The 26,281-nt window shown below is 44.1% G+C and overlaps 2 protein-coding genes across 3 annotated transcripts in view; one reads left to right on the top strand and one right to left on the bottom strand.

Annotated features, from left to right (window-relative positions):
• The window catches only part of PIKFYVE (phosphoinositide kinase, FYVE-type zinc finger containing), a 62,497-nt gene extending 50,156 nt beyond the window's left edge, over positions 1-12,341 (bottom strand). The window contains 4 exon segments of the mRNA XM_035536742.2: positions 2,319-2,437; positions 8,339-8,518; positions 10,026-10,207; positions 12,262-12,341. Coding sequence (XP_035392635.1) covers positions 2,319-2,437; positions 8,339-8,518; positions 10,026-10,197 — 471 coding nt within the window. The 5' untranslated portion in view covers positions 10,198-10,207; positions 12,262-12,341.
• Positions 12,342-12,518: 177 nt separating this feature from the next.
• On the top strand, positions 12,519-24,893 carry IDH1 (isocitrate dehydrogenase (NADP(+)) 1). Of its 2 annotated transcripts, XM_035566422.2 has the most exons (10): positions 12,544-12,662; positions 14,801-14,882; positions 14,985-15,109; positions 16,704-16,995; positions 18,692-18,797; positions 21,335-21,512; positions 21,907-22,058; positions 22,760-22,900; positions 23,685-23,847; positions 23,951-24,893. In XM_035566422.2, exons 3-10 carry the CDS (start codon positions 14,991-14,993, stop codon positions 24,042-24,044), a joined length of 1,245 nt encoding a protein of 414 aa, XP_035422315.1. In that variant the 5' UTR covers positions 12,544-12,662; positions 14,801-14,882; positions 14,985-14,990; the 3' UTR covers positions 24,045-24,893. The 2 variants fall into 2 exon arrangements, with proteins under 2 accessions (XP_035422309.1, XP_035422315.1); XM_035566416.2 differs by lacking the exon at positions 14,801-14,882 and having other exon boundaries at positions 12,519-12,662.
• The last annotated feature ends 1,388 nt before the right edge of the window (positions 24,894-26,281 follow it).

Below are 26,281 nucleotides of genomic sequence, written 5' to 3'. Positions count from 1 at the left end.
AGAGGCGAAACCTCCATTTGTTACTGTAGCTATAAAAAAAGAACAGGACAAATCTCTCAGTTAAAATTCTGAGCACAGCAGATACAATCACCATGGATGGAGGCAACTGCTAACGGTCACATGACAGCTCTGACTGTGAATCATTCTTTGCTAGAGTTCAGTTCTGGTAATTAGCCTTTTCAGAGGAACTGAATATGTGTGAATTTTCTGAGGAAGAGAAAACACTGCATGAATTTTCTCAAAACAAACCAAGAGTAAGCACAGAGAAAGCTTATCTGTACTCCAATTTTCACATAAGGGAAAAAAGGCATACCCTGAACTGGGGTTTATTTTTGGATATTCACAAAGTGAGGTTTGACATGACCTCAAAATTTGTCCAGCAGCTAAAGCATCTGTGATCAACACAACAATTTCTTGCTGTTCATTCAAGACAACTCACATAGAAAGGGTCCAAAACTGTTAAAGCAGGAAAAGATGCGAAGAAAAGCTTTGCCAAGGAACTGCTGCAAAGCTACAGGGGATCCTGATTAACAGTTTTTGCTGTGGCTCTGCAGGATGAGCCAAGTCTCTGTTTCTGCCACATGGACAGAGTGGCTATTCCAAGCAGCAGCGCATAGCTTTTGGAGCCTCTGCCCACCATCCCTCCCACGCTGACTCTGCCACACTTGCACATGGCTGGGTGTTTAGAAACTCAGCCATTGCTGGTTTCTCCATATTTAGAGAGAAGTAAGGAGGCAGGAAACTAGAGACACCTTCCAGCTCTCTGCTTCACTCTAGCTGGAACCAACATTCATGACAGGAACAGCCTTCAAGGAAGGATTCGGAAAAAGAGATCTGGCCCCTGTTAGCAGTAAAGGTTGCTTTGAACAGCACCTTTCAGGATCTGACACGCGCTTTCTACAATAGTAAAGTGGTCTCCTGTAGAACTAAACCAACTCCACAGTAAAAGAAACTGTTGCCTGAAGTGACTCAAGCAAGACATGGCTGCAGGCAGAGGCAGCGAGGCATTACCATTTGTACAGATGTCAGCATGCTGACAACAGACCGCTTCCAGAGACAGATCTAAACTGACTCATTTACTGCTGCATCTTGCCTGTTTGAGCACTAACTTCTCCAATAGCCTCAAAGATATCTGAATCTCCAAGGCCTTCAGAAGCTGACACAATGAAAAATTAGTCGGAGCCACACTCACCGTACTGCTCACTACAACGAAAGGCTTGAGTTTTGCCCTCAAAAATATCACTCTGACAAAACAAAGTTATTTTTACAAGCAGAATGGGACTGAAAGTTAAGTGAGTTTACTCAAAGTCTACCTATAAAAGATATCAAGCCAAAAGCCTTTTTCCAGTTTAAACAATTTGATTAAATGTACTTTCATAGAATAATGGAATGGCTTGGGTTGGAAGGGACCTTAAAAGCTAGTTACAAAACCCCCTACCATGGGCAGGGATGCCACCCACTAGACCAAGTTGCCCAGGGCCCCATCGAACCTGGCCTTCCAGGGATGTGGCATCCACAGCTTCCCTGGACAACCTGTTCCAGTGCCTCACCATCCTCTGAGTAAATAATTTCTTCTTAACATCTAATCTAAATCTCTTCTCTTTTAGTTTAAAACCATTCCGCCTTGCCCTGTTCATTAACTGCCCAAGCAAAAAGTTGCTCTCCATCTTTTTTTTATAAGCCCCCTTTACTTTTGCTTCCTCACATCTTGTTCCCAGACACAGCTATTTACATCATGACTTATAAATAGTTGTGGCTTCTTTTCTCAGCTAGGTCCTCCTTTTAAAGGCATCATCCAAAAGAGAAGAGGCAGGCAAAAGCAGCAAGTCAGTAGCAACCACCAAACCCTTAGCCATTTGAATCAAATCGGTTAATAGGACAAGATTTTCAAGCAAATATTCCTGAATATCTATTACCACAGTAAGTAGCTTTAATTCACTCCCAGAATTCTCATTACCACTTGTGACTGTCAATGTGTTTCACTTCCCCCCCATTTCTTTCCTTCAAGGAAGAAAACAGTCAGGAAATACAAGACAAGGTAATACGGAAATGGGAAGGAATGTAAAATGAGAACATCTGGTCCACGTTCAGAAAACTGAACAACTGGGAGATTTCCGATTCTGACATGTCAGAAGTCAGCATCAACTTAAATTTGTTTCCCCTGGGCTCACACAGTGAGTTTTGAATTTATTCACTCATTCTTCATACGTCTAAATAAAAAAATCTGCGTGATGTATCCAAAAACAAAGCTCAAGAAAGCCCAGTAAACAGTTCAGTTTCTAGATACCTCGGCCTACAAGCCCTCCTAAAAGAAGTACCTGGCTCTTCCCCTCCATGATTTCTTTGAGGCGCTTTAAGACAGTGCTGAGACTTCTTAACTGAACTGCTGTTCGAGGATCATGACTTCCAAGAGGTGGTTCCACTTTCCTTCGAGTGTCTGGAAAGGAAGGGATAATAATAATATTTCTTCCATGACATATCCATATTTACATGACAATACGAAAGCCCATTAGAGAGAAAAATGTTCATATATATATATATGCACATTACAAAGTTACAGTGTGTATTACTATTTCTTGCCCTACATTCCTCTTCCCCAAAAGGAGCTTCTAATGCCAGATAGCTTACTTTGACATTTAAAATCCTATTCTCTGTTTACAAGAACTGATTTAAATTCTCAGAATAAAAACATCTTTTAAAGAAGAAAAGTGAGATTCAGCCTACTATAGGAATCTTGTAATCATTTAGAAAGCACTGAAGGCATTTTAAAATGCCTTCTAGGATATTAATACTCAAAAAATAACTGTATTAATTTCTACATTCATTCTAGGACTGGTGTAAGTCAATGCCTTAACCTGAACATACTTATACATGACTACAGCAAGTCTAAGGACTCCATACTCAGTTTCTATTACAAAACAATAACTCAGAATAAAATTTATCCAGAAGGTTAGGCACTTTTTTTTGAAAAAATTAAAAAAAAAAAAGTTGAGCTGTTGAGAATTTGTACAGGTATTCTTATTTAACTATACCAAAGAGAATATTGAATAAGAAGGTAACAGATAATTTCTATCCTACAAAATTCTTGATTGTAACTAGTACAGCAATGATTCAAAGCAAAAATGGTCCTTCTCTCCAGAACGATCTGCAGACAGGGCTGTATTTACCTTAACATTTAAACATTTTCAGAGTCACTTTTCTACATCAACAACTTTTCTGAACAGTTTAAACTTCCTTACCAGCTTCGCTGCTCTCCATCTGACTAGCATTTCATTTTGATTTCCCGAGTTCAGGAAGAACAGACATGGCGGCTTTTTGTTTACTGCTTTAGAGACCACTGATGTCAGCGAGAACGCTGGCAGCAGCAGCGCTAGCAGAAGGGTGTTAACTGTTGCAGTGCAGCAAGAAGCAGGCTGTGCCTCTGTGGGCAGGAGATCAACACCCTTAGAGTAATGTGATTAAAACTGTGGGATTCCGTGCCTCCTTTTCAGGTTCTTAGTAGGTATTTTTAGTTAATCAACCCACGTGCACATAGTGACCTCTGTGCAACAAAGAATACACAGAGGATTTTAAAGTGACCCTAGAGTGCTTAAATCCAGTTTTGTGGCTAGCCACTTGGGATTTATTGAAAAAAAAAATATATATATATATACACTTTCTGACAGGACCAAGTTGACTATTTTAGGGTGATTAAAGTGACTTTAATATTTTAAGAAAACATTAATAATACCGTAGAAATCTTTGGCTCCTCCTTACTTCTATCAAAAGGTCTATGCTGCACTTACTTCTTGGACTTTCCTGCTGTAACTTTTCAAGAGTATCTTCTTTCAAGGAATGTTGCTTCCAATTCAGGAAATTATTCTCAGGAAATTATTGGAAGAAGCTATAGTCCCTGCAGTACAGGACACACTCTGTCTAAAACACCATTCTTACAGAAGGATTCACCTCCATCAGGCTTAGGTTAGCTCTTGCTCATGATTCAAACTCCATTACTGTAAGCACCACAGTCACTTTCTTAGTTAATGCATACATGATTTACTGTTACAGTTCTGAAAGCATAAATATCTGTATCTGCTTATTTCATCATTAAATCTGCAAAAATCACCTTCGCTTTCACAAACATTAAAGTCTTTTCAGGACAACCAGCTTATGCAGCAATCATGTTTTCTATTCATTTCTTTCTCATCTACACATTCACTGAACACAACCTCTATATATGAGAGGAACCCCACCTGTATTTCCAATTTGGCTTACTTCTAAGCTGTTTGTCCTCCATAAGCTAAAAATTAACTCCTACAGATCCAAAAAAAATCCTCACATTTCAACAGTAAGCCTCATCCTTCCTGTATGTATTCAAAGCAGCTGATCTTTGGGAAAACCAACAAACATGGTTTGTCTGAAACACTACATGTTTTTCTCCTCATCTGAACTGTGATCAGTTCTGGGAACCAGGAATACCATCCCAGCTATTCATTTTAAGGTGAATGACAAGTTAAAAATACTTCAATAACTCCTTTGTTGCAGCCTAACTGGTAATTTCAGTTTACAGGAAGCTGACCATACACTACCTGCAGATGTAGAACAGACAGCTTCACACAGTTTCAACACTAAACAATCAACCCTGCCAGGGATGCCACAGTTTTGCTAGTACAACCCAAACTGCTTTCTAGTTATCCATTGCCAAAGTACATAATTGCACATTCAAGTGCACTCTGACAGCTCAAACATTGTACGTCAGTGACTCAAGGAAGATGTGAAATACCTCATTTCCCAAGGCCTTTTCCAACGGAAAAGACGCTGTAGTCACGTTCTTTATGCTTCCCAATAGCCACTGCAGGCTTTCCTCAGGTCTTTTCCCCACCTCATGTGTTCACTGGCCTTTCCTTACTGCTGCTAAGCCCCTTTCCCATTCCCTATTATTGCCAGTCTGCTACAATCTTGTAGCACCAACAGCATTATCCTGCAAGACGGGGGGACAAGCTAGAATTGCTTTTACTAACAATTCCCCCATCTCCTTTAAGTCAGCATTTCTAGTTCTTCTTAAAATGGACTGGAAGCTGTGACATCATCTCAGTACCAGACTACCTTGGTTCAATTCAGCACTTTGAAAGCACTCAGCTGGCAGCACACAGAGGTGGCACACACATACACTGCAGTACAGCCAGCTGGGCAGGCTGCCTCTGTAGAAGCAGTTCCAGCTCTCCAGCACCCTACTGCTGTAAGTAAGGATGCAACAGATTACCCTAGAGGGAGGCCACAAGCCAGTGCAGAGTTTCAGTACCGGTTCTTCTGCCACAAATCCCAGAAAACATCTCTGACCTAACCCAGTATCCAGCAACTTCTCCTATTTTTGCAAAACCAAGAAGATGCTATTATAATGCTTTGGTGTAAGCCGTCACAAGGAAGCACACAACTGAAATCCTATTGCTTTGATGCTAGACACTTTCCTACAAAAGCCACCATCCCTTCTTGTTCTGCACTTGTAGTTGTCAGAAAGCACGGTCCCCGAGGAACAGAAGTATCTGCTGCACAGACAGTGCTGGCTGATGGAGAGACGAGGATAGGAGTCAGCTTCTTCAGGAGCAATTACATTCCACCTTTGTTTAGAGGCACCAGCAGCCTTGCTCAGTCTTTTATTTATTCATTTCAGTTTGCTTAAACTTGGCATGTTATTTAAACTCAAGGAGGCTAGGGAGACCTTTGTGAAGGACAAACTTTTTCCTGCCTACACTTGCCCATGTCATTAGGAAGAAACACCTCTTACAAGTAATGGCCAGGCCTAGAACACTTGGAGACTGACAGATAGGAGGTTGCAAGAAAACTCAGCTAGATCAGACACCTCACTGTCACTGAACTGACTGGGTGAGTCAACCTACACATCTAGGGTTTGTTTATGTACATCACATCACTTACTTCAATACTTTGGTATCTGAGCAAAGAAAAATACTTGTGATGGGAGCTATAAATATGTTTGTGATTCTTTATTGAAAATAGTCTCTAAGATTATTTGTGCAACCCAGCACCAGCTGCAATGGCAGAAGCAAAATTCTCTTCTGTTCCATATTCACAAATCCTCAACGGTCTGTTTATTCAGCACCTCTTAAGACAAAAGAAAGCAGGAAAAATGATTTTCTAAAGCTTGATTCAACAAAAAGGCTGATTTTGGGAGAGGGAAGATACAAGGCCTTTTCCCTCTTCAAATACAGCAAGAAGGACCTGAAAAGCCCCCCTGAAACCTCCCCACCCACCCTGTAGACTTTTACTTGAATTACACAGCTCATCTTTGTTAAGAGTACCAAATGAGGACCACAACTACTCTTTCAGTTCCCCCCTACCCCTCAAAGTGTGTGCGTGGGGAGAAGAAAATATGATGGGGGAAAAAAAACCCTCACGGATTGAGATAAGGAAAATTTAATTACAGGGGGGAAAAAAAAAGAGGAGAAAAAAAACACAAGCAAAGGCCACACGGAAGCAAAGAGAGAAAACAACTACTCTCTACTTCCCATCCACAAGCAATGTTCAGCCACATTGTGGGAAGCAGGGCCTCACGCAGCGGTTGTTAGTGAGGACAGATGTTTTCATAACAAGAGCTCACATTCACACACACACACACACCCCTCTCCTTCCCCTTTCCCACCTCTTATTGCTGAGCGTTACACCACGTGATACAGAATATTGCTTTGGTCAGTTCAGGTCAGCTGCCCTGGTGACGTCCCCTCCCCAGCTCTTGCCCACCCTAAGCCTGCTGGCTCTTGGGGGGGACTGGAGGGAGTCTTGGTGCTGTGCCAGCACTGCTCAGCAATAGACAAAACTTTGGTGCAGTATCAAGGCTGTTCTAGCTAGAAGGGCAGAGCACAACACTATACGGGCTGCTGTGGGGACAGAAAGTTAAATCCATGCCAGCCAGACCCAGTGCACCAAGGTTAGTAGCACATTTGGGAGAAGGTACTCAACCATGAGTCAAGGCCACTCAGTACCCAATATCACAGAAATCTCTTCAAAAAGTCAGCAAGTTTTACTTGGTCTAGCTTTACTTCTTGCCAGGTTGATTCGCCTTCATGTTTTTCTAAGCATACTTTCATCTAAACCCAAGGACAGGCATGGAGGTCCTGAAAAGGAGTTGGAATAATGCAGCAAGTTTTGTTGCAGCACACATTTGACTAAATCTCAGTTCCCTGACTGCCTACTGCCAATGAATGTCAAACATGAAGATTATTCCTGCCTTCTATGTACCAAATGACCTACCTTGCCTCAAGGTTTCTAACCGACAATCCAGAGATAATACTTAAGTGATCTACAAGAGGTGACTAAGAATGAAATAAGGTAAATTGGCAAATCAGTCAAGAGCACACAGCCATACTTGCGGTGCTTGAGAAAAAGCCTAAGAAAGGAAAAAAAACACCAAACAAGCCGACTTATTTGGTTTGTTGTGACAGGTATAACTGAATAGCACAAACGGCACTGAAGGGGAAAGAGGAAGATGATAAACATATCCGATGAGACAGAATGCAAATAACTTAAAAAGATGAAAATGCAAGTCGTCTACACTAGACATGGTTACCAGGACTAGATGCTTTTCTGAAAAACCCACACAAATTAACAATATTTAATATCAGATTTGTTTGCATTGAGTACCACCGTCTTGGAAATACTGTCTGGCACAGGATCTTTACCCAGCTTAGCAGTTTGCTCAAGACTACCTTAAACTGCTAACAACGAGCAAGCAGATCTCAACAGGAATCCCTGCAATCTACTAACAAGCTCTTCCAGCCTTTCATAAAGCCATCACACAGTTGCATTTCTGAGATCACATTTGATTCCCATTCCACCTACAAGAAATACAGTAAAGCATGTGGCAATAGTCCCCAGGTTATAAATAAAAAGATTCAGACGAGTACCTATTCAATTCCCCTCATAACAGCTACAAGAAAAAAATGCACTTAAAGCTTCCTTGAAGACGCCAACATCAACCCCATTCAGTGTGAGCTCTGAAGCTGTAGTCTGCTTGTAGCTGTTAAGAAACTGAAGTCTCTCAAGACAACACAGATTTTCACAATCAAGGTTCAAGTGGCTTTAAGATGTTGAACATGTTTTGGCAGCCTCTTTTGTTTCAGTGCTTTGCAATTGAAACAGCAGAGCCACCAACAACAAACAGTATCTTGCTTGAACACTGAGAAATGTGGAGGGACTATGCTTCTGAGGTTAAAGTGCAAGCTCACCAACAAGTTCTGCTATCGATCTACATAATGAACCCTTTGTTACCTCCTTTCACCTCACTCGAAAGCATCCCAGACTGGCTGGTACAATATTCCCTTGTAGCATAAAGAGTTGAAATTACCCAGCGTTGTAGAAGATCTTCTTTGCAGCTCACCAGATAGTTGTTTTTTGTAAGGAACTGGTGACCTCAGAGACTGAGCCCTGGTGGGATGCTGAGGACTGGACCAGCCACCACTCAGCGCCTGTGGATCAGCCTGTGCTGCCTCTGCTCTCTCTGCTGAGGATGAAAGCCTGCCATCATCTGGAGGTGACAAAAAGAACAAGAAATCAATGGTTCATATGTGACAGAAAAAAACAGTATCAACAGTATCACATGCAAAACCCTCATGAACAGCTCATTTGGATCATTATTATACATCACAAAGGACATGAATTTTTAGTCTGAAAAGTGCCATAAAAATGTGGAAATAGGCCAGTATGTAGAACTTGTCTGTCAAGGCTCAAGCTATTGCAGAAATATCCCTAATGTGAAAAGTGATTAAAAAAACTGGCAAACGTGAATTATTCTTGATATATGGAATAGTTACCTTTTATTATCAGCTTCTGCCCTCAGAGGAGATTTTCAGTTATGTTAGAAGCCGGTACTGTGGTCACATTACAGTTACTGCAGCCTTTAATAAACCACCCTTCTCCGTCAGAGGATCAAGTATAGACAGGTTCTCATTGATTCCAGCAACATGCCCTTTTTGTGTGCTGTTTCAAAGCTGTTTTTCCACACTTTCAAAACAATATTTTGCTGACTCCAGCTACATTTACCAGAAACAAACAAGTGAAGCCAATGCTGACTAAGCTCATGTTATTTTCAATAAATTAATCGGGACAAGTGAATTCTACTGTACAAACTAACAGCAGTCATAAGAAGTAATTAGTCTTAACAGATCACTTTGCTTATGAAAAAAAATTAATCTTGGCCCTTTTTTCCCAGCCCAAACGTTTCAGAAGTATGCTTGACAGAGCTGGAAAATGAACACATTAAACAAAAACAGGTGACCAGGCTGCCATCTCCAGCAAAGATACTTGCAGCTTTTGTATGATGCACCATGCTGCATTCATTCACCACCCTATGCAAGATTCTTCTAAGAAGCAAAAAGCAAGAACTCAGAGTTCTTTAAGAGCTTGCTTACTGAAAACATACGTGTTTCCTGACACATGCAACACAAAGGCCAACATCAAATAGTACTTTTTAAATATACAAAACTTTCATAACACTATACGGGAACACTTAGGCCATGCAAATTAAGAACAGACTTCGTATAAACACGCTGCTTTATTGTAACTCTGCTGTCTGACACCCAAATAAAGGTACAAGACACACAGGAAAGTGAGGAGTGGATTAAGTCTGGAATAAGAACTTGCTTTGAAAGGGCAGGCAGATATTTCGCTCATATAACCTGACAGAGGGTTACTCCTGCTTTTAGCCCTGAAAGTTTCATAAAGACAAGGGACATCCAAACACCCAGATAAGAAGCTATATATATTACTGTCTGCAGACTAGCTTGTCTCCGACCTTCACTGGCAGCCAACAAGTACTAACTGCAAGATGCTGGCTGTTTTCTCCCATGGCACAGCTCTACTATGTCAACCAAGAGCAAGATGCAAAAGACTGGCTCACCATCTGATTGGCCAGCAGTCTGACATTATACTCCTATGTTCAGAGGTGATTTTACAAGTTTATGCAGCAGCAGAGGCCATCGATAAAAATCAACAGGACGCAAAATCCACATATACACGTTCCCCCAAGCACTTACCCTTGCTGAAGCGAAAGAGATTTACAAAAGAGCTGTAGGCCGATTTAAAAGGAGGCTCATCCTGGTCAGGAGTCAGGGGTTTGAAGTGAGTGAGATGAGATGGACTGCTAGGAGAACGAGGTAGATCACCGGCAGAATCCAGTGTTGGAGACCGTTTGTCATCTGCTGCCATTTCACGTGCCCTGGAAAGAGTTCAGCAACATGCATTATACACAGGGTGGTGAAGCAGAACATTTTCAGTCAGCTGAAGTGGAGGTGTCTCATTAGATGCTGAAGGAGGTGTTCACCCCACCTACCGCAAACATCTGCTATTAGCACAGGTCAGAGGGCCAAACTTAGGAGCCCAAGTCCCCTGTCTGGTCAGTGGCAAGATAGCAGCATCTTCAGAGATAGCAATTCAGAGCTGCTAGAGCAACATCCAGAGCAACCAGACTAAGAAAGTAAACAGCCACTAGGCTGTCTGACAGCATGCTCTGGTTGATGCTCTACGGGAACTGACTTGCTTGAAGTTTTCAAATGGAGGCGCCGCATGCAATGTACTACATCTAAAAAGAAAAGCTATCAATTCTGCGACCTCCATAGCCCTTGTAACAAGAAAATTGGAACACCTCAGCAAGCACGCGACATACTGGCTATTTGGCCAGGTTAACTTCAGAATGAGAAATAAATGAAATGCAAATGAAAGCAGGACTGAAAGACTAAGTTTGTTTGGTGGCACACTGCTTCCTTTCCCTCTGTGGTACAATGACCCTGTGCAAGTCACCAGGGCAGCAACCCAACCTGTGGTCTCTTGTCATACGTAACACCTCCCATCTTCCTTGTTTTCTAAAGTAGCTACACCAAGGGAAGGAGGAGAGGAATAAAAAGCTGTCTATATCAGGGGAAGTCATACTTCTTGATCCCATCTGCTGTGTATCAAAGCCTTCATATGGCCAAGAGTCATACCTTCCCACACTCTGTATTATTTAACCTTAATACACACCTGATTTCTTCCACTCCACCTCACAAAGCCCACAGTCTATCCCCACAAGCTAAGGCGCTTACTACCTTCATCTTTGTTCAAGCAAGACTTGATGAAACATTTGACAGAGCTGGAACACAGGTAGCTGACTGAGCACACAAGTGACGGCTGACACCCTTCATCCACGCCAAGGATCAAAGCTCTCTAAGTCCGCTTCCTGCTTTGCAGCTGATACACGCTCCTTCATGAGAGAAGGTTTCAAGTTTCCCCTGCTGCTCCCTAAAGCATACGTGTATTTTACTGGCTAGAATGCTTTCTGCCAAGCTCTAAGAACCCACACGAAAAATCTTCGCAGTCCAGAGGAAATCCACGTGGCTGCCGGGTGGCAGTGGAACTGCTCCCCAGCTGCTGCAGCTCATGGGGCAGTGCCTGACCACTCCTACAAGCAGCACACAAAGGCACACATCTTGAGTCTGTAAGGCTCTGCAGGACCTACTTACTGCTCTGTACAGTAAGCACCTCTAGATCAGTTTCTCCCAATATTCACAAAACTATAAGGAAAAAAAAAATAGACATCACGAACAAAGTTTTAAGAGAATTTTTGGTCATACTTTATATAAGTTTGTGTTATGGTCTGGAAGGCTTCCACATCTTTCTTCCCTGCAAGCCATAGTATATTTAACTATTGTGCATTCCTACAAAGCTATTCAAACAACAGATAATTGAACATGCGTGGACACCAGACCTCACAGGAAATGCCTTCAGGTAAATCTGGAATCGTTTCTCCAATGCTTAAGGCAACTGGGCACTTGCTTCCTAAATGCTGGAGGCAGGACAGGCCCACGCTCCCCACACCGCCGCCTGCAAAGCACCCTCACGAGATAAACAGCAGCTTTCCAGGACGCCAAATTCCCCTCTCCGTGACCGGCTCGGGCCTGGCGGGACGCGACAAGAAGGAAGCCCGGGGACCCGCACGCCCGCGGCCGCCGCGCCGCAGCCCCGAGGAGCAGCAGGACGCAGCCGCTGCTCCTGCGGGGGCGGCGCTCGCCCCGCGGGGCCGGGCACGGCTCCCCAGGGCAAAGCGGCCGCGCGGGCCTCGGCAGCGTTTAAAGCCCCCGGGGCCGATCGCCTGCCGCCTGCGGGCCGGGCCGGGCCGTGCCGAGGCCGGCTGTCCCTCCCGCCCCTAGCAGCCCGCCGCCAGCCCTGCGCAATCGCCGCCGATAGCGGCCGAGGCAGCGCCAATCGGCCCCAACCCTTCCGCCTCCGGCCGGGTACCTGCGGAACGGGGCTGCCGAGACCCCCCCCGGCCGGCCCCGCAGGCAGGGGGCAGCGCTCCAGCACCCCCCGGGCCTCCGTGCCGCCTCCGCCCCCGGCTGCCCGGAGGCTGGGCAGGGCCCGTCCCGGCGGGCAGGGCGCGGTGCGGGCAGGCGCTGCCCGGCAGCGGGGCGCACAGCCCGGGCTGGCCGGGCAGCGGGCGGCCGGTTCCGGGCTCGGGGCCGCGTCCGTGTCCGGCGGCCTCAGGCCCCGCCCCGCCGCCGGGAGGAGGAGGAGGAGGAGCAGGAGGAGGAGCAGCAGCAAGGAGGAGCCGGGCGGGGGCGCGGCCCCATAAGAGGCTCCGCGGGCGGCCGGGCCCGTACCGCCGGGAGCGCCGCAGAAGAAACCGGGGAGCGCAGCAGGTAGCGGGGGGTGGGCTGGGGCCGCGCCTTTTGTCTTCTTCCCCCGGGCGTGCCGTGCCCCCCTCCCCGCGGGGAGGCCCCGGAACGGCGGCTTGGCGTTTTTCGGGGTTTTGTTGTTTTGGGCAGGGAGACCCGCAGCGGGCGGATCCTCCCTTCGCGATCCGCCGCCGCCCCTCGGTACCGGCGGCGCCGCTCCCCGCTGGGCCCGGCCTCGCCCCGCCGCCGGTGGGTTGGGTGAGCTGGGAGGGCTGGGGGCGATGCGGCTGGAAGACAAGTGCAGGCAAGGCCTGCCTCAGCCGCCCCGGCTCGCCCCCGGGCAGGCCTGGTCGGGAGATGGCTTCTGCAGACGTGAGCTGAGGTGTTGAAATCCCTAATTGCCGGCTGTTGGGCCCGGTCCTCGCTGCAGACCCAGGGGAGCTCGGAGGTTGTTGAACGCTCGTGTTTAGCTGCTTTGGTTAAATGGTTGAGAAGGGGTGGGGTAGGAAAAGGACTCTGCTGACCTTTGGCAGCGCTGGAGAGTGCAAAATCCAAGGGGACAAGTAACACTGCAGGGAATATGTGCTCCGGGGAAACGCACCTGTTGGCGTGCCAGCTCTGGTGCTCAGAAGAGGGAGGATGCTGCAGTGCTGTGCCTGTACGCAGAGCAAGGGCTTGAGGGGAGGAAAGGTGCTGCTGCCGTGATCAGACGAACGCATATGGTACTGTCAGAGTTGCTTAAGAAGCTGCAATTTCCACATCTTGGTGGCGGTGTATCTCAAGTGCAGGCACATTTCATGTACCTTTGTTTTCCCCTTGTGACAACACTGCTATGTAGGTCTGAAGCTAGCTTTGCAAAACCTTTTGCTCTGGGGAGACTGACATTGTCTGATTTGCCTTGCTTAAGTAGGGATCAAACCACAAAACAAGTGCTGGTGGGTGAGAGTCTGTGTACATTTTGGCTTAAATGAATCACCAAAGTTTCTCTGAATGCGTAAGTGCCAAGAGCAAAACTGAAGGCTCCTGGCCAGTGACCCTGTGCCTTGGCCACAGGAGTGTGAGAAGGTCCCTAATTAAGCTGTTATCACTGAAAATTAGGCATGAAATTCTTGCATAAATAAACTGAGTAGAGATACTGCGTGTGATCAAATAATTAAGTTAAAGTTTTCCATGAGGACTAGAAAGATCTAATGTGAGCCAAGATTTTATCTTCCTCTGGGGTAGAAGTGCCTGACTAGTTCATTTTTTCAAGTCTGTGCTCATGTGAAATTGAGCAATATGAGGCTGTGAGTTAGAGTATTTGCTTGCTTTTTTTCCTCGTAGTTCTTGCTGTTGGGAGCAGTCTCCCCATGCATTTATAGCCTGGAGCCCTTGCACTACAAACCTTGTACCTCTGAATAACTGCATCCAGAATTAGGAGCCCTCCTGAACACAGGGCCTATTCATCTAGGTAAAGCCATTCATGGACCTTGGTATCTGTGAGACTGTAAATTCAGGCACAAGGGCTTGGTATCTCACTGTACTATCCTAGCAGCTGCATACAAGAACTGGACTGTCTTGGGAGGAAGAAAATGCCAAGTCATAGCTCTTGCATAATCAGAGTTGAGAATCAAGAAACTATGGATGTTAGAAAGCAGGGCACTGTGTTAGGAAAGTCCAGTGGCTCGTGGGGTTGTTTTTTTGTCAAGGAACAAAGTGCAACTGGAAGGGTAGAGTTCAGGGTTGATTTTTTTTAAGCCTGAACAAATATCTTAGGAAACGTCTGTACCATACAGAAAAAAATCTGTCTGGTATTTATTTTAACAGCAGAAGCTTGCCAGGAGAAAGTACTGTTGATGTGGCCCTTGGGTTTCTGTACCTGTTTTCATCTTCCCTAGGGAAGGAAGCTAATAAGGAATCTGACAATGTATTAATATTAACAGTGCCAGTAATCCGAGCTGTCATTAAAATATATGCCCATTAACAATCATTTTCCAGAAAAAAAGGGAGAGAAACAGGCAACTGGATTAGAACTCATGAAATCTTAAAAAGTGCTCGTCTATTTCTGTGGAATATTGGGGGAGCAGTTTGGTTATGCTTTCAAATTCTTTTGTACAGCCATAACTAAAGCTCAGAACGCAGGCCGTTGATGCTCAGCTGTTAACCTTTTATTTCATTTCCAGGTAGATCTCTCTAGGAGCTGGGGCTTCAAGAAAAATATCAGTTAGTTATTCTCAAGACTTCAGGAGAGGTCCTGTATGCAATGTTAGTACCTCTCTACTAATTGTGTTGTAAAAATGCAGGATACATGTGTTGGTATATCACTGGTATATTTTAACTCAGTTTTGTTTTTTTAATCTACTACAGATAAAGATGTCTAAAATCCATGGAGGCTCTGTTGTGGAGATGCAAGGAGATGAAATGACACGGGTCATCTGGGAACTAATTAAAGAAAAGCTGATATTTCCTTACGTAGATCTGGATTTGCACAGGTAATTGCTCTTTATGACATATAGCTGACTGGTGCTACAATTTGCATGTGTCATTAAGCATTGATCAGGTTTCACTTAGCACCGAGAGCCTTGTAGCTCTTCCAGCACTAGCGCAGAGAGGCTACTAGCCCATTTTTATACTGGTAAAATGCTAGGCTGACTTCCTGGTCAGCTTACCTCAAGGACCAATTACACTAAGTACTGTGGAAAATGTGGGTTCATGGTGAAGATAGTTTGGCCAACTCTCCACTGGAAGCACCTTTGGGGTTCTTCACAGCAGTAGACAGTGAATGCTTAATAAGGAATTACCTGTTTTCTGTGCTGTGCCTCTAAGAAGTTCCCTTACGGCCATGGTCTGCATTTTCATCTATTCTCTTTGCTTTCCAGTACCTGGGCAGTCTGCATGGCTTCCTGCAGCCTAAAAAATTAGAAACATGGGTTTCTTCAGCCATTCCCTGGCTTGAAGCCTAACATCTGTGGACTCTGAGCAGGTTTCTGGAGACCTGCCCAGAGGGCAAAAGGGCAGCTGTAGGGCACAAATTCTGCCATGTTGTCTCTAAGCTTGACCTCTGCTGCCGGCAGTGTGAGTTAACTTGCAATTATTCCCTGAGCCTAGGCTGTCCTATGCTTCCTTTTTGGAAAAGACAAATACAGCTGTTATGGCAAAAGGGACGTGCATGCTATGTACAGCATCTGGTCAAGCAGAATAAACAATTCTTTCCCTTTCTAGCCTCTGAGCTATAATTATTAGATAAATATCCAGCTGTGTTGCTCCTAGCTGCGTGGAAAAGAGGCCTTTGGCAGTAGCTGCCATTAATAAACCCACAGGTCTGACCTCTTCCCCTGTTCCTGATGTCATTTGTATGCCACCTACATCAGGCTTTTTCTTGCTGGTGTTGAGACCCAGACAAACAGGAACTCAGCAGCATAATACATGCACACAGTCTGGAGAACCTCCATTTTCAAAGAGGGGTGGGAGGAGGCAAAGTAGACCCCTGGCTGAGCCGGCACAATAGCTAGATTCATGTAGAGCTGGCTGTGCTTCAGGACTAGCCCACACTGGGCACCCATTGTTCTCAAAAAGCTAGTAAAACAGTCAGTGGAGGAAACATGCTTCCTCTGACTGTTTGAGGGAACTCTCAGCAGTTGTGCTGCCAGAGCAGGATTGTGGGTCCATTGTCAAAGCAGTCTTCAATCTGAAGCCTGGTGTTGCTTCACACACTCAATATATGAAGGAAGCTAAAACCCTCAGTACAAGAGGCTTGAAATAAAGGCCTATATTCACTTGGGGATTGTGCTGTTCCATGCCATGAAAAACCCAGGCTGGAAGCTCCACTGTCAGGAAGCTTAGAAGGGAAGGCAAAGGAGATACTGGCTATGTCCCACACTGGAAGAGAGACTCAGACATAAACTGAAGCTTTTTTTTTTTGTCCACCTTCCCACCAGCCTCTATGTTCCTCCAGTGTGAATGCTGCTGGAGTGGGAGGGAAATAACTTCAGTTAGGGTAGAGTGCTGAAACTATGGGGACTTTATTTTTCCTGTTGGACATGAACCAATGCCCTGGGCAATTCTGTCTTTGTGGGTTTGTTATAGCTATGACTTGGGCATTGAGCATCGTGATGCTACAAATGATAAAGTGACTGTGGAAGCTGCTGAAGCCATAAAGAAATACCATGTTGGCATAAAGTGTGCAACCATCACTCCTGATGAGAAAAGAGTGGAGGAGTTCAAGTTGAAGCAGATGTGGAAGTCTCCAAATGGGACAATTAGAAACATCCTAGGTGGAACTGTCTTCAGGGAGGCTATTATCTGCAAGAACATCCCTCGGTTGGTGTCCGGATGGGTAAAACCCATTGTCATTGGCCGTCACGCTTATGGGGATCAAGTGAGTCACTTCAATGCTTACCCCCTCTTTTCTTGCTATATGAAAAGTCTTAGTCCTGAACTAGTGTAGACCTTCAGAGCACTCAGACATCCCTGTGCTGCTGCTTTATCCCTTGCAGTCCACCTGGGAGTGGGTACTTGCTAGCACTTTGTACATCACCTGACAAAATGTGGGAGAGCCTATTTCATGTCTTTGTTCCTTAGACAGTGCAGTTGTATAAACAGTGTTCAGGGACCCCTGCTTGGATTAGACAGGGCTATACCTGAACGCAGGATATAACTCTCTCCTCTAAGCTGTTTTCTTCACCTCTACAGAATCCTCCTCCCTACGTATTAATGCCTTTAGAAAATATGCTTTACACAGCCTATCTTGTTGCTTCTCATAAGAGCTTCCTGGTGGCAAGTGTTGCTCATAGTGAAAGATCTGAGTGACTTCTCAAAATGGGAGAAGTTGTCTTATATAGTTTTTTTTAAACTGTGCTCTGCCTCTTAAGCTTGACATCAACAACTGGGGTTTAGACAGCGCTCCTGCAGGGCTGGTATTCACAGTGGGCACATCAGGCTGCAGAATAGAAGGAGGGAAATGTCCATCGGCAGAGACAGTACAAGGCCATGAAAAGTTGTGTGGCACTCAGTGTAGTGGCCTCTGGGCAGTCCAGAGGATAAATACCAGCCATACTGTTATCCTTGGGAAATGATGCCCTGTAAAGCAGCCAGGCATGACAGAAGGAAGATTTTCCATGAAAAGGTAACTGCTTAAATGAGTAAACCCAACACTGAGGGCAAGCTGTGAGATTAGCTGGGGTGGGAAGGTAAAATAAGTCCTGACAATGGAAAAGAATGTGGTCCAAAATCCTTAACAGTACTGAATAATTGAGAAGGTCAAAATAATAAGAAACAATGGATTAAAGGGGAGGATTAATACCCTGCCAAGGTATAAGATAAAAATGGAAGGAATAATGTAAAGGACATGCTAGCAAGATACTTCTGTAACTTAGGAACAGATTTTCTCAATAAAAGGGAAACCACATGAAAACGGATGATAGATTTCAAGGAAATGTGACCTTAAATGCTACTGTTCTGGACAGCTGGGAAGATGAGACACCATTTAAAAACTTGAAGTACCTGTTCGCTCTTTTGAGTCTGTGCAGCTCAAAGGAGCAAAATGTGTAGCAATTTACAGAACTCCAAGAATTCTTACTACAAGTTGGCCTTACAAATGTCATACAATGGATAGAAGTAGTGGCTTTTGCTTAGATGCTGTATGATTTTTCTTTATTCTTGTGATCAGTTGTTGTGATATGAATGGCTTGGAGGGGAGAAAGAGGGAAGCTTTCTACTCAAAAAACACAACACTCTGGATACTTGGCACTTTAAAACTTCTATGCATTTGCAGAAATAGATGCTCTGACAATTGATGGAGCTCAAGAATCTGCAGGCTTTTTCCCCTGAAGAAGAAAATCACTTCTGACAAAGGCAGACTCTTGAGTTCTTGTCTTTCTCCTCTCCAGTAAGATAGTCCAATGAACACGTGGCTGAGTAAATGACAGCCTGTCAATGTTCTTTGTTTTTTTTACAATTGTTTACAATTGTTTATGTATTTCTACACCTTTACCCTACCCTCGTTATCTTTATGGCTCTGTCCTCCTGATACATAAAATAATCATGGCGATTTTATTTGCAATTTATTTTAATAGTACAGGGCAACGGATTTTGTGGTACCTGGGCCTGGAAAAGTAGAGATGACATACACTCCAGGAGATGGAGGCAAACCAGTCACCTATCTGGTCCATAACTTTGAAAGTAGGTACTATCTCTGTTTTCCTTGGAACTGGTAGTTTTGGTTTAATTCAATTATTAGTTGGGTATGTTTGATGGTACAATATGACTTCAGGAGGCAGAGGTAGGAGAAGGTTAGAGCCTTTGTTATTCATCTGGGAAGTACTGAAAGTTACTTGAAATCTTCCTGGGATCAAAGCAGCACATCAAATACCCAACCATACTAGACTGGCCACCTGCCGTGTTCTTGTATAATGACTCTGGTAATGACATGTATGCTTTTACCTCTGATTAGAAGGGAACTTGCTAAACAGTGCTTGACCTGAGGGGAACTGTATTTAAGAACAATTCAGGTACAATTCTTGCTGGGCTCTATACTGGGCTCTATACACCTTTTTGGTTTGTACCCTTCTTTATTAAGCAGTCTTTCTCAATAGAAATGAGAACTGACACTAACTCTAAAAGGTGGAAAGGAGATTTGACAAGGGTGCTCCTGGCTGTGTAGGCTCTAACTCTGTTTTAACAGATGGAGTCCCAAAGGTATTTGTGTCCTAGCAATGTTGTTGTGCTGGTTGTAGGCATTGCTTGTCTCAGGAGGGGGAGTGCTGATGCTGCTGGGCTTTGTGTGAAAACAATTACATACACCTTGCTAGAATCCAGGGTGTTCAGGGGCAGGACTGAGGAAAACATCACACCAGTCATCTATCTTGCCTGTCAGTGATCAGAGGGTTCAGGATTTGAAGCCTGATGCTGACCTGTGCATGCGAGTGTGCAATGCATTGTTTCTAGCTGAAAAGACCTAATATGTCCATGTAAACAACACAGAATCCTAGTTTGTATGCATTTAGCTTGGGAAACAGGTCCCAAAACTGCCATATGTATGTAACGCTTGATTTCTCTGGCATTCTTGCTCACAGGAAACCAAACCTCTAGTATCTCTTGTTGCAGCTTTTTACCCAGAGTTCACCTGCTTTACTGTTAGTTTTAATGTTTTCATTCACTAAGTGACTGGAGAGCCTGTACTGGAGGTGTCTGGTAGTCCTAGCTGTCAGTCTGATTCACTGCTCTGGTGTGTTGCATCAGCAAGCAGGAAGCAAGGTAGTGCAGACGCAGCAAGTTACTGCTGTTGCTCTGGGGGAACTCCCCACCCCACAGGCAGCTGCTGTGCCAGCACACCTCCACCATGCATAAGGGAAGCTTGTCCCATCGCTATACTAATATTTTCAACCCTGACACTGAATTGAGAGGTTTTAAGTGGCTGTAGAATTGTATGATTGCAACAAGCTTTCTACCTATATGTAAATAAGTATTTGAATAAAACTTAATAGCTGTTGTCCAGCTAACTATGAAATCATGACTCCTGAGGCTACGATCTTTGGTCAGACCCTGTTCTGCCCTTGACTCACTAAGGGAGGCAGGGGGACAACATGTATTTTCACTGGTAACAGCAAGAATTCCATTCCCTGCCAATACCAACTTAAGTGACCTTGCTACCTTGGCAAGCAGATAAAGAGGGAAAAAGCCAGAGGAAGTTTATCCAGCATGCATATTCATCTAATAACCTGGAGGTAAGGACAGATTGATATTAGGAAAGACTGTTTTTTCTGTTTTCAAAGTAAAATAAATCTGGGTTGTTCCAGAGCAAAGATCCCTGATAAAGGCACAGCAAACTCCAGAGGTGGCAATAGTAAGATGCTTGAAATTAAGAACATAGCTCCTTTTTCACTTAAAAGCACAAAAAGCTGTTCTCTGAAGGTGACAAAGCTTTTCCATGAAGCCCTAGACCTAGACCTTCACCCCCCAACCAGCCTTTCATGTGATCTGAATGCTGCTTTTCCCCAGGTGAGCTAGGCTGTAAGTTTAAGGCACTCCCATTCAGGCTGATAACACACCTGCATTATACAGTCTAAGTCATGTGAACATTGATGGTTCCTCAGTGCTCCTTTGAAGACTTTACCTTGCACCCAGATGACTGGTATGTTCTCCTCACAACTTGCAGGAAGTGAGCCTGAGCAGGTGAAACAAAGCTGCAGGGTATGCCAAACACATGCAAACAGAGGCAGGAATGCATGTGGGGGCTTGTTTACCTGAGCTAGGTTTAAAAAAAAAAAAAAAAAGCAGTCTCTTACTGCTGGAGCTAGTTCTGCAGTGTAGTTGAAGACTGATGGGAGCAAACCCACTTCTCGCTTTGACTGAGTCCCCTACTTCAAACCTCTTTCTGCTGCTTTGATGGAAAATACTCTCCATTATTTATCCCATTAGTAGAAATTCAAGCATGCTCACTCCTGTCACAGTTCTGCTTCTTAGATATGGATTAGGTAGAAACGTCTTAGGGGTATTAGCTAAGTACATCTTAATACTATGACCTGTAAAACAAGAACACCTTTCTTATCCACAGGACTGCTCCAGCTTTGAGCTGATAGTGCAAAGTGAATCTTTTCCTGAAAGAACCAGCCTTAAAATGAAAACTGTATCTGGGAATAATGCCTGCCTGTCATAAGACTGGCAAATTCTTAAGCAAAATTAAATCCATTTGAAATCTGTACTCTCTCTGCGAACAGGTTGTGGTGGTGTAGCAATGGGAATGTACAATCTTGACCAGTCTATCAAGGATTTTGCGCACAGTTCCTTCCAAATGGCGCTGTCTAAAGGTTGGCCTCTCTACATGAGCACAAAGAATACCATCCTGAAGAGATACGATGGCCGCTTTAAGGACATCTTCCAAGAGATCTATGACAGGTAATTATGATCGTTGTCTACTTCCTACTACAGTGTGTCATTCTGTAGCAGAAACATTTTCTGCAGTCTTATGAGCTGTTGTTAATTCACTTCAGGAGTCTGTGCGCCTTCCCTATTACAGTCTCCCTTGTCCTGCAGGACACACTACTATTTAAGGCTCTGCTAAATCTGGCTATGGTGTTGATCTCTTCTAACAGAGAGCCATGGATTCTGTATGGGTTCCTCTCTGGTTCTGAACAGATTTACACTGACCATAACAATTAAGGAAAAAGAAAAAAGCAAAGATGATGCACATTTCTTTCAGTGTTGTTTAACTCACCTCTATGCACAGTTACTTGCATGAGTTGTACAGCTTGCTTTTATATATCAGGGTATTCTGGTTTTTGTTTTCTAGAGAATACAAGTCCCAGTTTGAAGCCAAGAAGATCTGGTATGAACATAGGCTCATTGATGATATGGTTGCTCAGGCCCTGAAATCTGAAGGAGGCTTTGTCTGGGCCTGCAAGAACTATGATGGGGATGTGCAGTCTGATTCTGTTGCACAAGGTATGAGATGCTTCCTCTGCTGTACCGCAGTAAACTCAGTAGCAGTCTCTTGTGGCCTTGTGTCATATCTTATGTAATGGCCCAAGAGGTGGTGTTGGGTCTCGGAAACTTTGTACCTGTGGCCAGTCATGGAGACATCAAAAAAGCAAACAATTCTGATTTCACTTTAACAAGGAAAATCCATTGAATGCAAACCATGTATTTAGTTGTACTTCTTAACCAGATGGCAGTTCCTAGCAATATAATAACCAAGAGGCTTTCTATTCTAATGGTTGACCAGTGGTGAGCGTACTGGTAGGTGCTATATGGATGAGCAAGAAAACTTTCAGAACCCAGATTTGTTTCCTATCCCATCTGGGTGAGATAGTGACTGTCAGATGAATGCTGCTTGCTTAGGAGTCTCAGACTGCCCTTTTTCAGTTAAAAAAAAAAAAAAAGTCTACGAAGTTAGGCGGCAATACTAATGTTCTTGAAGTGGGGCAGAATGTCTGCATGTCTTTATCTTATGGTTCAGCAGTACTTTCTGCTCAGATGAGCTGTCACTTTAAACTGTCAAAACTAGTCAGTCAATTGCAGCAGCAGCTCTGCTGTTGACAAATACAGCAAGGCTAGGAGAGTTTTGTAGGATGGGGGGATTAAGGGCAATTTAGATAGAGCTCTCTGACAGAAACACTGAACTTTCTGAGCCATGTATTCTGTAGGCTATGGTTCTCTGGGGATGATGACCAGCGTGCTGATCTGCCCTGATGGCAAGACTGTTGAAGCAGAAGCTGCTCACGGCACAGTTACTCGTCACTACCGCATGCACCAGAAAGGCCAAGAAACTTCCACTAACCCCATTGGTGAGCTGCCTTTCACTGACCTTTGGTGACCTCTACACATAAAAGAACAGGTTTGGTATAAGAACACCTGCATCCTTTGTGGAGAGCCTAACACTACTGAGTAGTGACACTGGTAGTTCATAATGCACTTGGCTCCAGGGATCTCCACAGAAGACAAAGCAGGCTGGAATGGAGTTTGTAAGCAATAAGCTAGACATGAGCTAGCTTTTGAAACATGCTTTCACTCTTCCCCAAATGATGTGTGTATAGCCACAGAGGAGTAAAGGTTTATTTTATTCTCCTCCCTGATGCTCAAATAAAACCCAGCCATTCTCTAAGCCATGTACATGCTTAAAGTGTAAATGCATCTAGAATTGTATATGAAGAAAAGACTCCTCTACAATTGCACAGGGACCATGCTATGTAATGTAATACCAGGAAGAAGAGTGTCTTAAGGGCAGCTGTCATAAGTTCTCTGTCATAAGGGCAGCTTTCTTTGTAATCAGAGCCCCTTTACAGGTCATTCCTTCTGACTTGGGAAGGAACAAAATAAGGTAAAGTGACAGATACAAAGAGGAGATTGGAGGTAGGGGATAGTTTCCAAGTTCTGTTTTTCTTTAGAGCTGCACAAAATATAAAGGATGTCTAGCTGAAGATGGAAAGTCTGGTAATGGGAAAGAGAACACTCAACTTCCTTCTGTTTTCAGTGTTATTAATGTTAAATAACAGTTCTGCATATGTTTAGTACAACGTCTTAAGGGTCTAAGGAGTTCTAGAAGAACAGTAATCTAGTGTTTTCTCTCAGCCTCCATCTTTGCATGGACAAGAGGACTAGCTCACAGAGCTAAACTGGACAACAACACTAGCCTCAAGACCTTTGCAGCTGCCCTTGAAGAAGTGTGTATTGAGACCATTGAATCAGGCTTCATGACAAAAGACCTTGCTGCCTGTATCAAAGGCCTACCTAAGTAAGTAAATAATCAACTCTGTTTGGAAGGGGCTTGGTTTTACTTGGTTTTAGCACTGAGCAGCTTCATAAGTAATGTCTGTCTTGTTTTGTTTCCCCCACAGTGTCACACGTTCTGACTACCTGAACACCTTTGAGTTCATGGACAAGCTTGCTGAAAACTTGAAGGGGAAGCTAGCTTCTCTGCCCAAACTTTAAGGCATGGGTTCTACTCAAGCTCTGCTAACAAGGAAATTCCCACATATACTGTGGTTTAAGTGATGCTGCATCACTATTGTGTAACATTTCAAATACTAGAAAAAAATGTAAACTTTAAATGTTTAAAAGATACTGTTTTCTTAAACCCCTTGAGCTGCTAGGCTAGGCCTTATTTTTTGCTAAGCAGCTGAATGTGGTAGTATTCAAGTTCAATGTGGGACTAGATTCCTTATGTCATTCATAGCAGAGTTGAGGTTCTTCTCTGACTTTATCTGTGATTTTTTTTTTCCTCCTTTCCTCTCAGACTGAAAGCCAGTCTCTGTCACACCTCTGGTCAAACCAGCAGTGACTTACTGTCCAACAGACCTTAGAAACCAGAACCGTCCTTATTGCTCCAGTAGTGTCCACTGAGTATAAATGAGCTCACAGGACTGTGACAGCTCCACTGCAGCCCCTCTCTTTCTTAATGTATTATTTTTAGTGCCAACTGGAGCACAGTATCCTGATTACAAGGTATTTCTTAAGTCAGGACTAGCATTTGAGAAGAAGCACTTAGTAAATGCTGGAACCAAGCCCTATAAGCTAAGAGCCTAATAAAACCATGCTGCAGTGTCCTAAATGCAGTACATGCGTTGTTATATTCCATCTGACTGGATGTGAAACATAGGAACTGTTCCCTCCTCCCTTCCCATGTAATTCATAACGGTGCAAAACTTTTCTCCAGTTGTCTGGACTATTACTGAACTTCTTATTATGATATAGCAGGTCAGATTATGACTGTGAAGAACTATTCCATCCATTTTTTAAGAATATTTTAGTGCAGACTAAAATAAAAGCCAACTAACATTCTTTGTGTCTCTCCTTCCTTTTGTGTGATTAGCAGCTATAGGGGAAATCCTACCTCAAACAGATTCTAGTACCTTCCAGCACAGTGCATACTGGGATAGACTGTCAGAACATGACACAAACATGAAATAACTTCTCTCCCTTCTTAGAGCAGAGTTTTAATTATTGTGGCCTAGATGGCCATACGTCAGCTGCAAGGGGGGGTAAGCATCAGGTAGTACACAAGAACTTAAAAGTACCGCTTGCACTGAAGAGTACCGCTTGCACTGAAGTTTTCTTCTGAAATTAAGAGCACCATTTTGGTAAGTACAGGCTAGCAACTCCATGCAGCTGGAGGCAGAGCACAGGGCTGGCTGGCTAATTCCTTGCAGGTCCCCAGGTAGGATTCAAACCCTTCAAAACAAAAAGACCCACCTACAACAGCAAGTAACTGACAAACAACTGACTTGAGGGAGCCCCTTGTAAAATTAGTCTCGCAGTGCTGAAAGCCTCACTTACTGTATGCTAAATCTGCTTAAAAAAATGCTGAAAAGCCTGCAATAGGGGTGCCAGTCTACACAAGACCACCCAGGGTGGCTCTGTATTCCCATCCTTACATCCAACTAGAATGGGACCCAGAAGAAAGGATTCATAAAAACAAAGTAGCCCCAGTAAGAATACTTAATCTCTACAGGGTGCTGGTAGTTCACAACAGCAAAAAGTGGTCTATTCTCCCAAAGACTTCATTAACTATGACATGAAAAGGGGAGGCTAATGGTTGTATAGAAAAAGGGTTTTGAGCTCAAACCGATTTTCCTGGCTAATCCAGATGCAGTGCTGTCTATGCTACATTGATTGTGGTTGCCAGGTGAGAACCTAGGGCAGCTGACTGGTAGAAAAACAGTATGAGAACTCAGCAGGAATGAGTGAGGTTATAGCTGAAGTCAGACTTGCAGAGCTTACCTCCCATATTTCTCAACATGAGCACTGTTACAAAGCAGTGACATATAAATACTAGTGCACAAATTCTACTCCCCATTTTCTGTTATGGTGTTCTGCTGCCAGCATCATTCAGAAATAGCCACAGTAGACTTCCTGTTCAGAGCCAGTATATAGCTACAACAATGAAAACAGATGGAAATATTACTGTACTTGAAATTTGCATCAAACTAATACATCACCACTCAGTGAAGATCAGAAACTGGTTATAGATAAGACACTCACCCTGCAGCTGACCAGCTATTTTAAGTGTGGGTTAGGATGGAAATGCAAAATCAGATCAAATTAGATCAGCTAGCATTTACATTTCTCTAGGGCTGCGCATGTGTTTGAAACATGGCTCCGCAAGTACTAGCAGCTGTCACGGTGACCATAGTGTGAATGAACACAACAGCCAGTCCAGTAGTCTGTTA

This window comes from Cygnus atratus, chromosome 6, assembly GCF_013377495.2.
Source record: "Cygnus atratus isolate AKBS03 ecotype Queensland, Australia chromosome 6, CAtr_DNAZoo_HiC_assembly, whole genome shotgun sequence".
Classification (NCBI taxonomy): Eukaryota; Metazoa; Chordata; class Aves; order Anseriformes; family Anatidae; genus Cygnus; species Cygnus atratus.
The sequence above is the reverse complement of the archived record's forward strand: the minus strand, read 5'-3'. Positions and strand labels throughout refer to the sequence as shown.

Coding starts and splice junctions, on each gene's coding strand:
- IDH1 (XM_035566416.2), top strand. CDS start 14,991: ATGTCTAAAATCCATGGAGGCTCTGTTGTGGAGATGCAAGGAGATGAA. Junction 21,513..21,906: donor TTCCAAGAGATCTATGACAG/GTAATTATGATC, acceptor TTTGTTTTCTAG/AGAATACAAGTCCCAGTTTG. Junction 22,901..23,684: donor AACTTCCACTAACCCCATTG/GTGAGCTGCCTT, acceptor GTTTTCTCTCAG/CCTCCATCTTTGCATGGACA.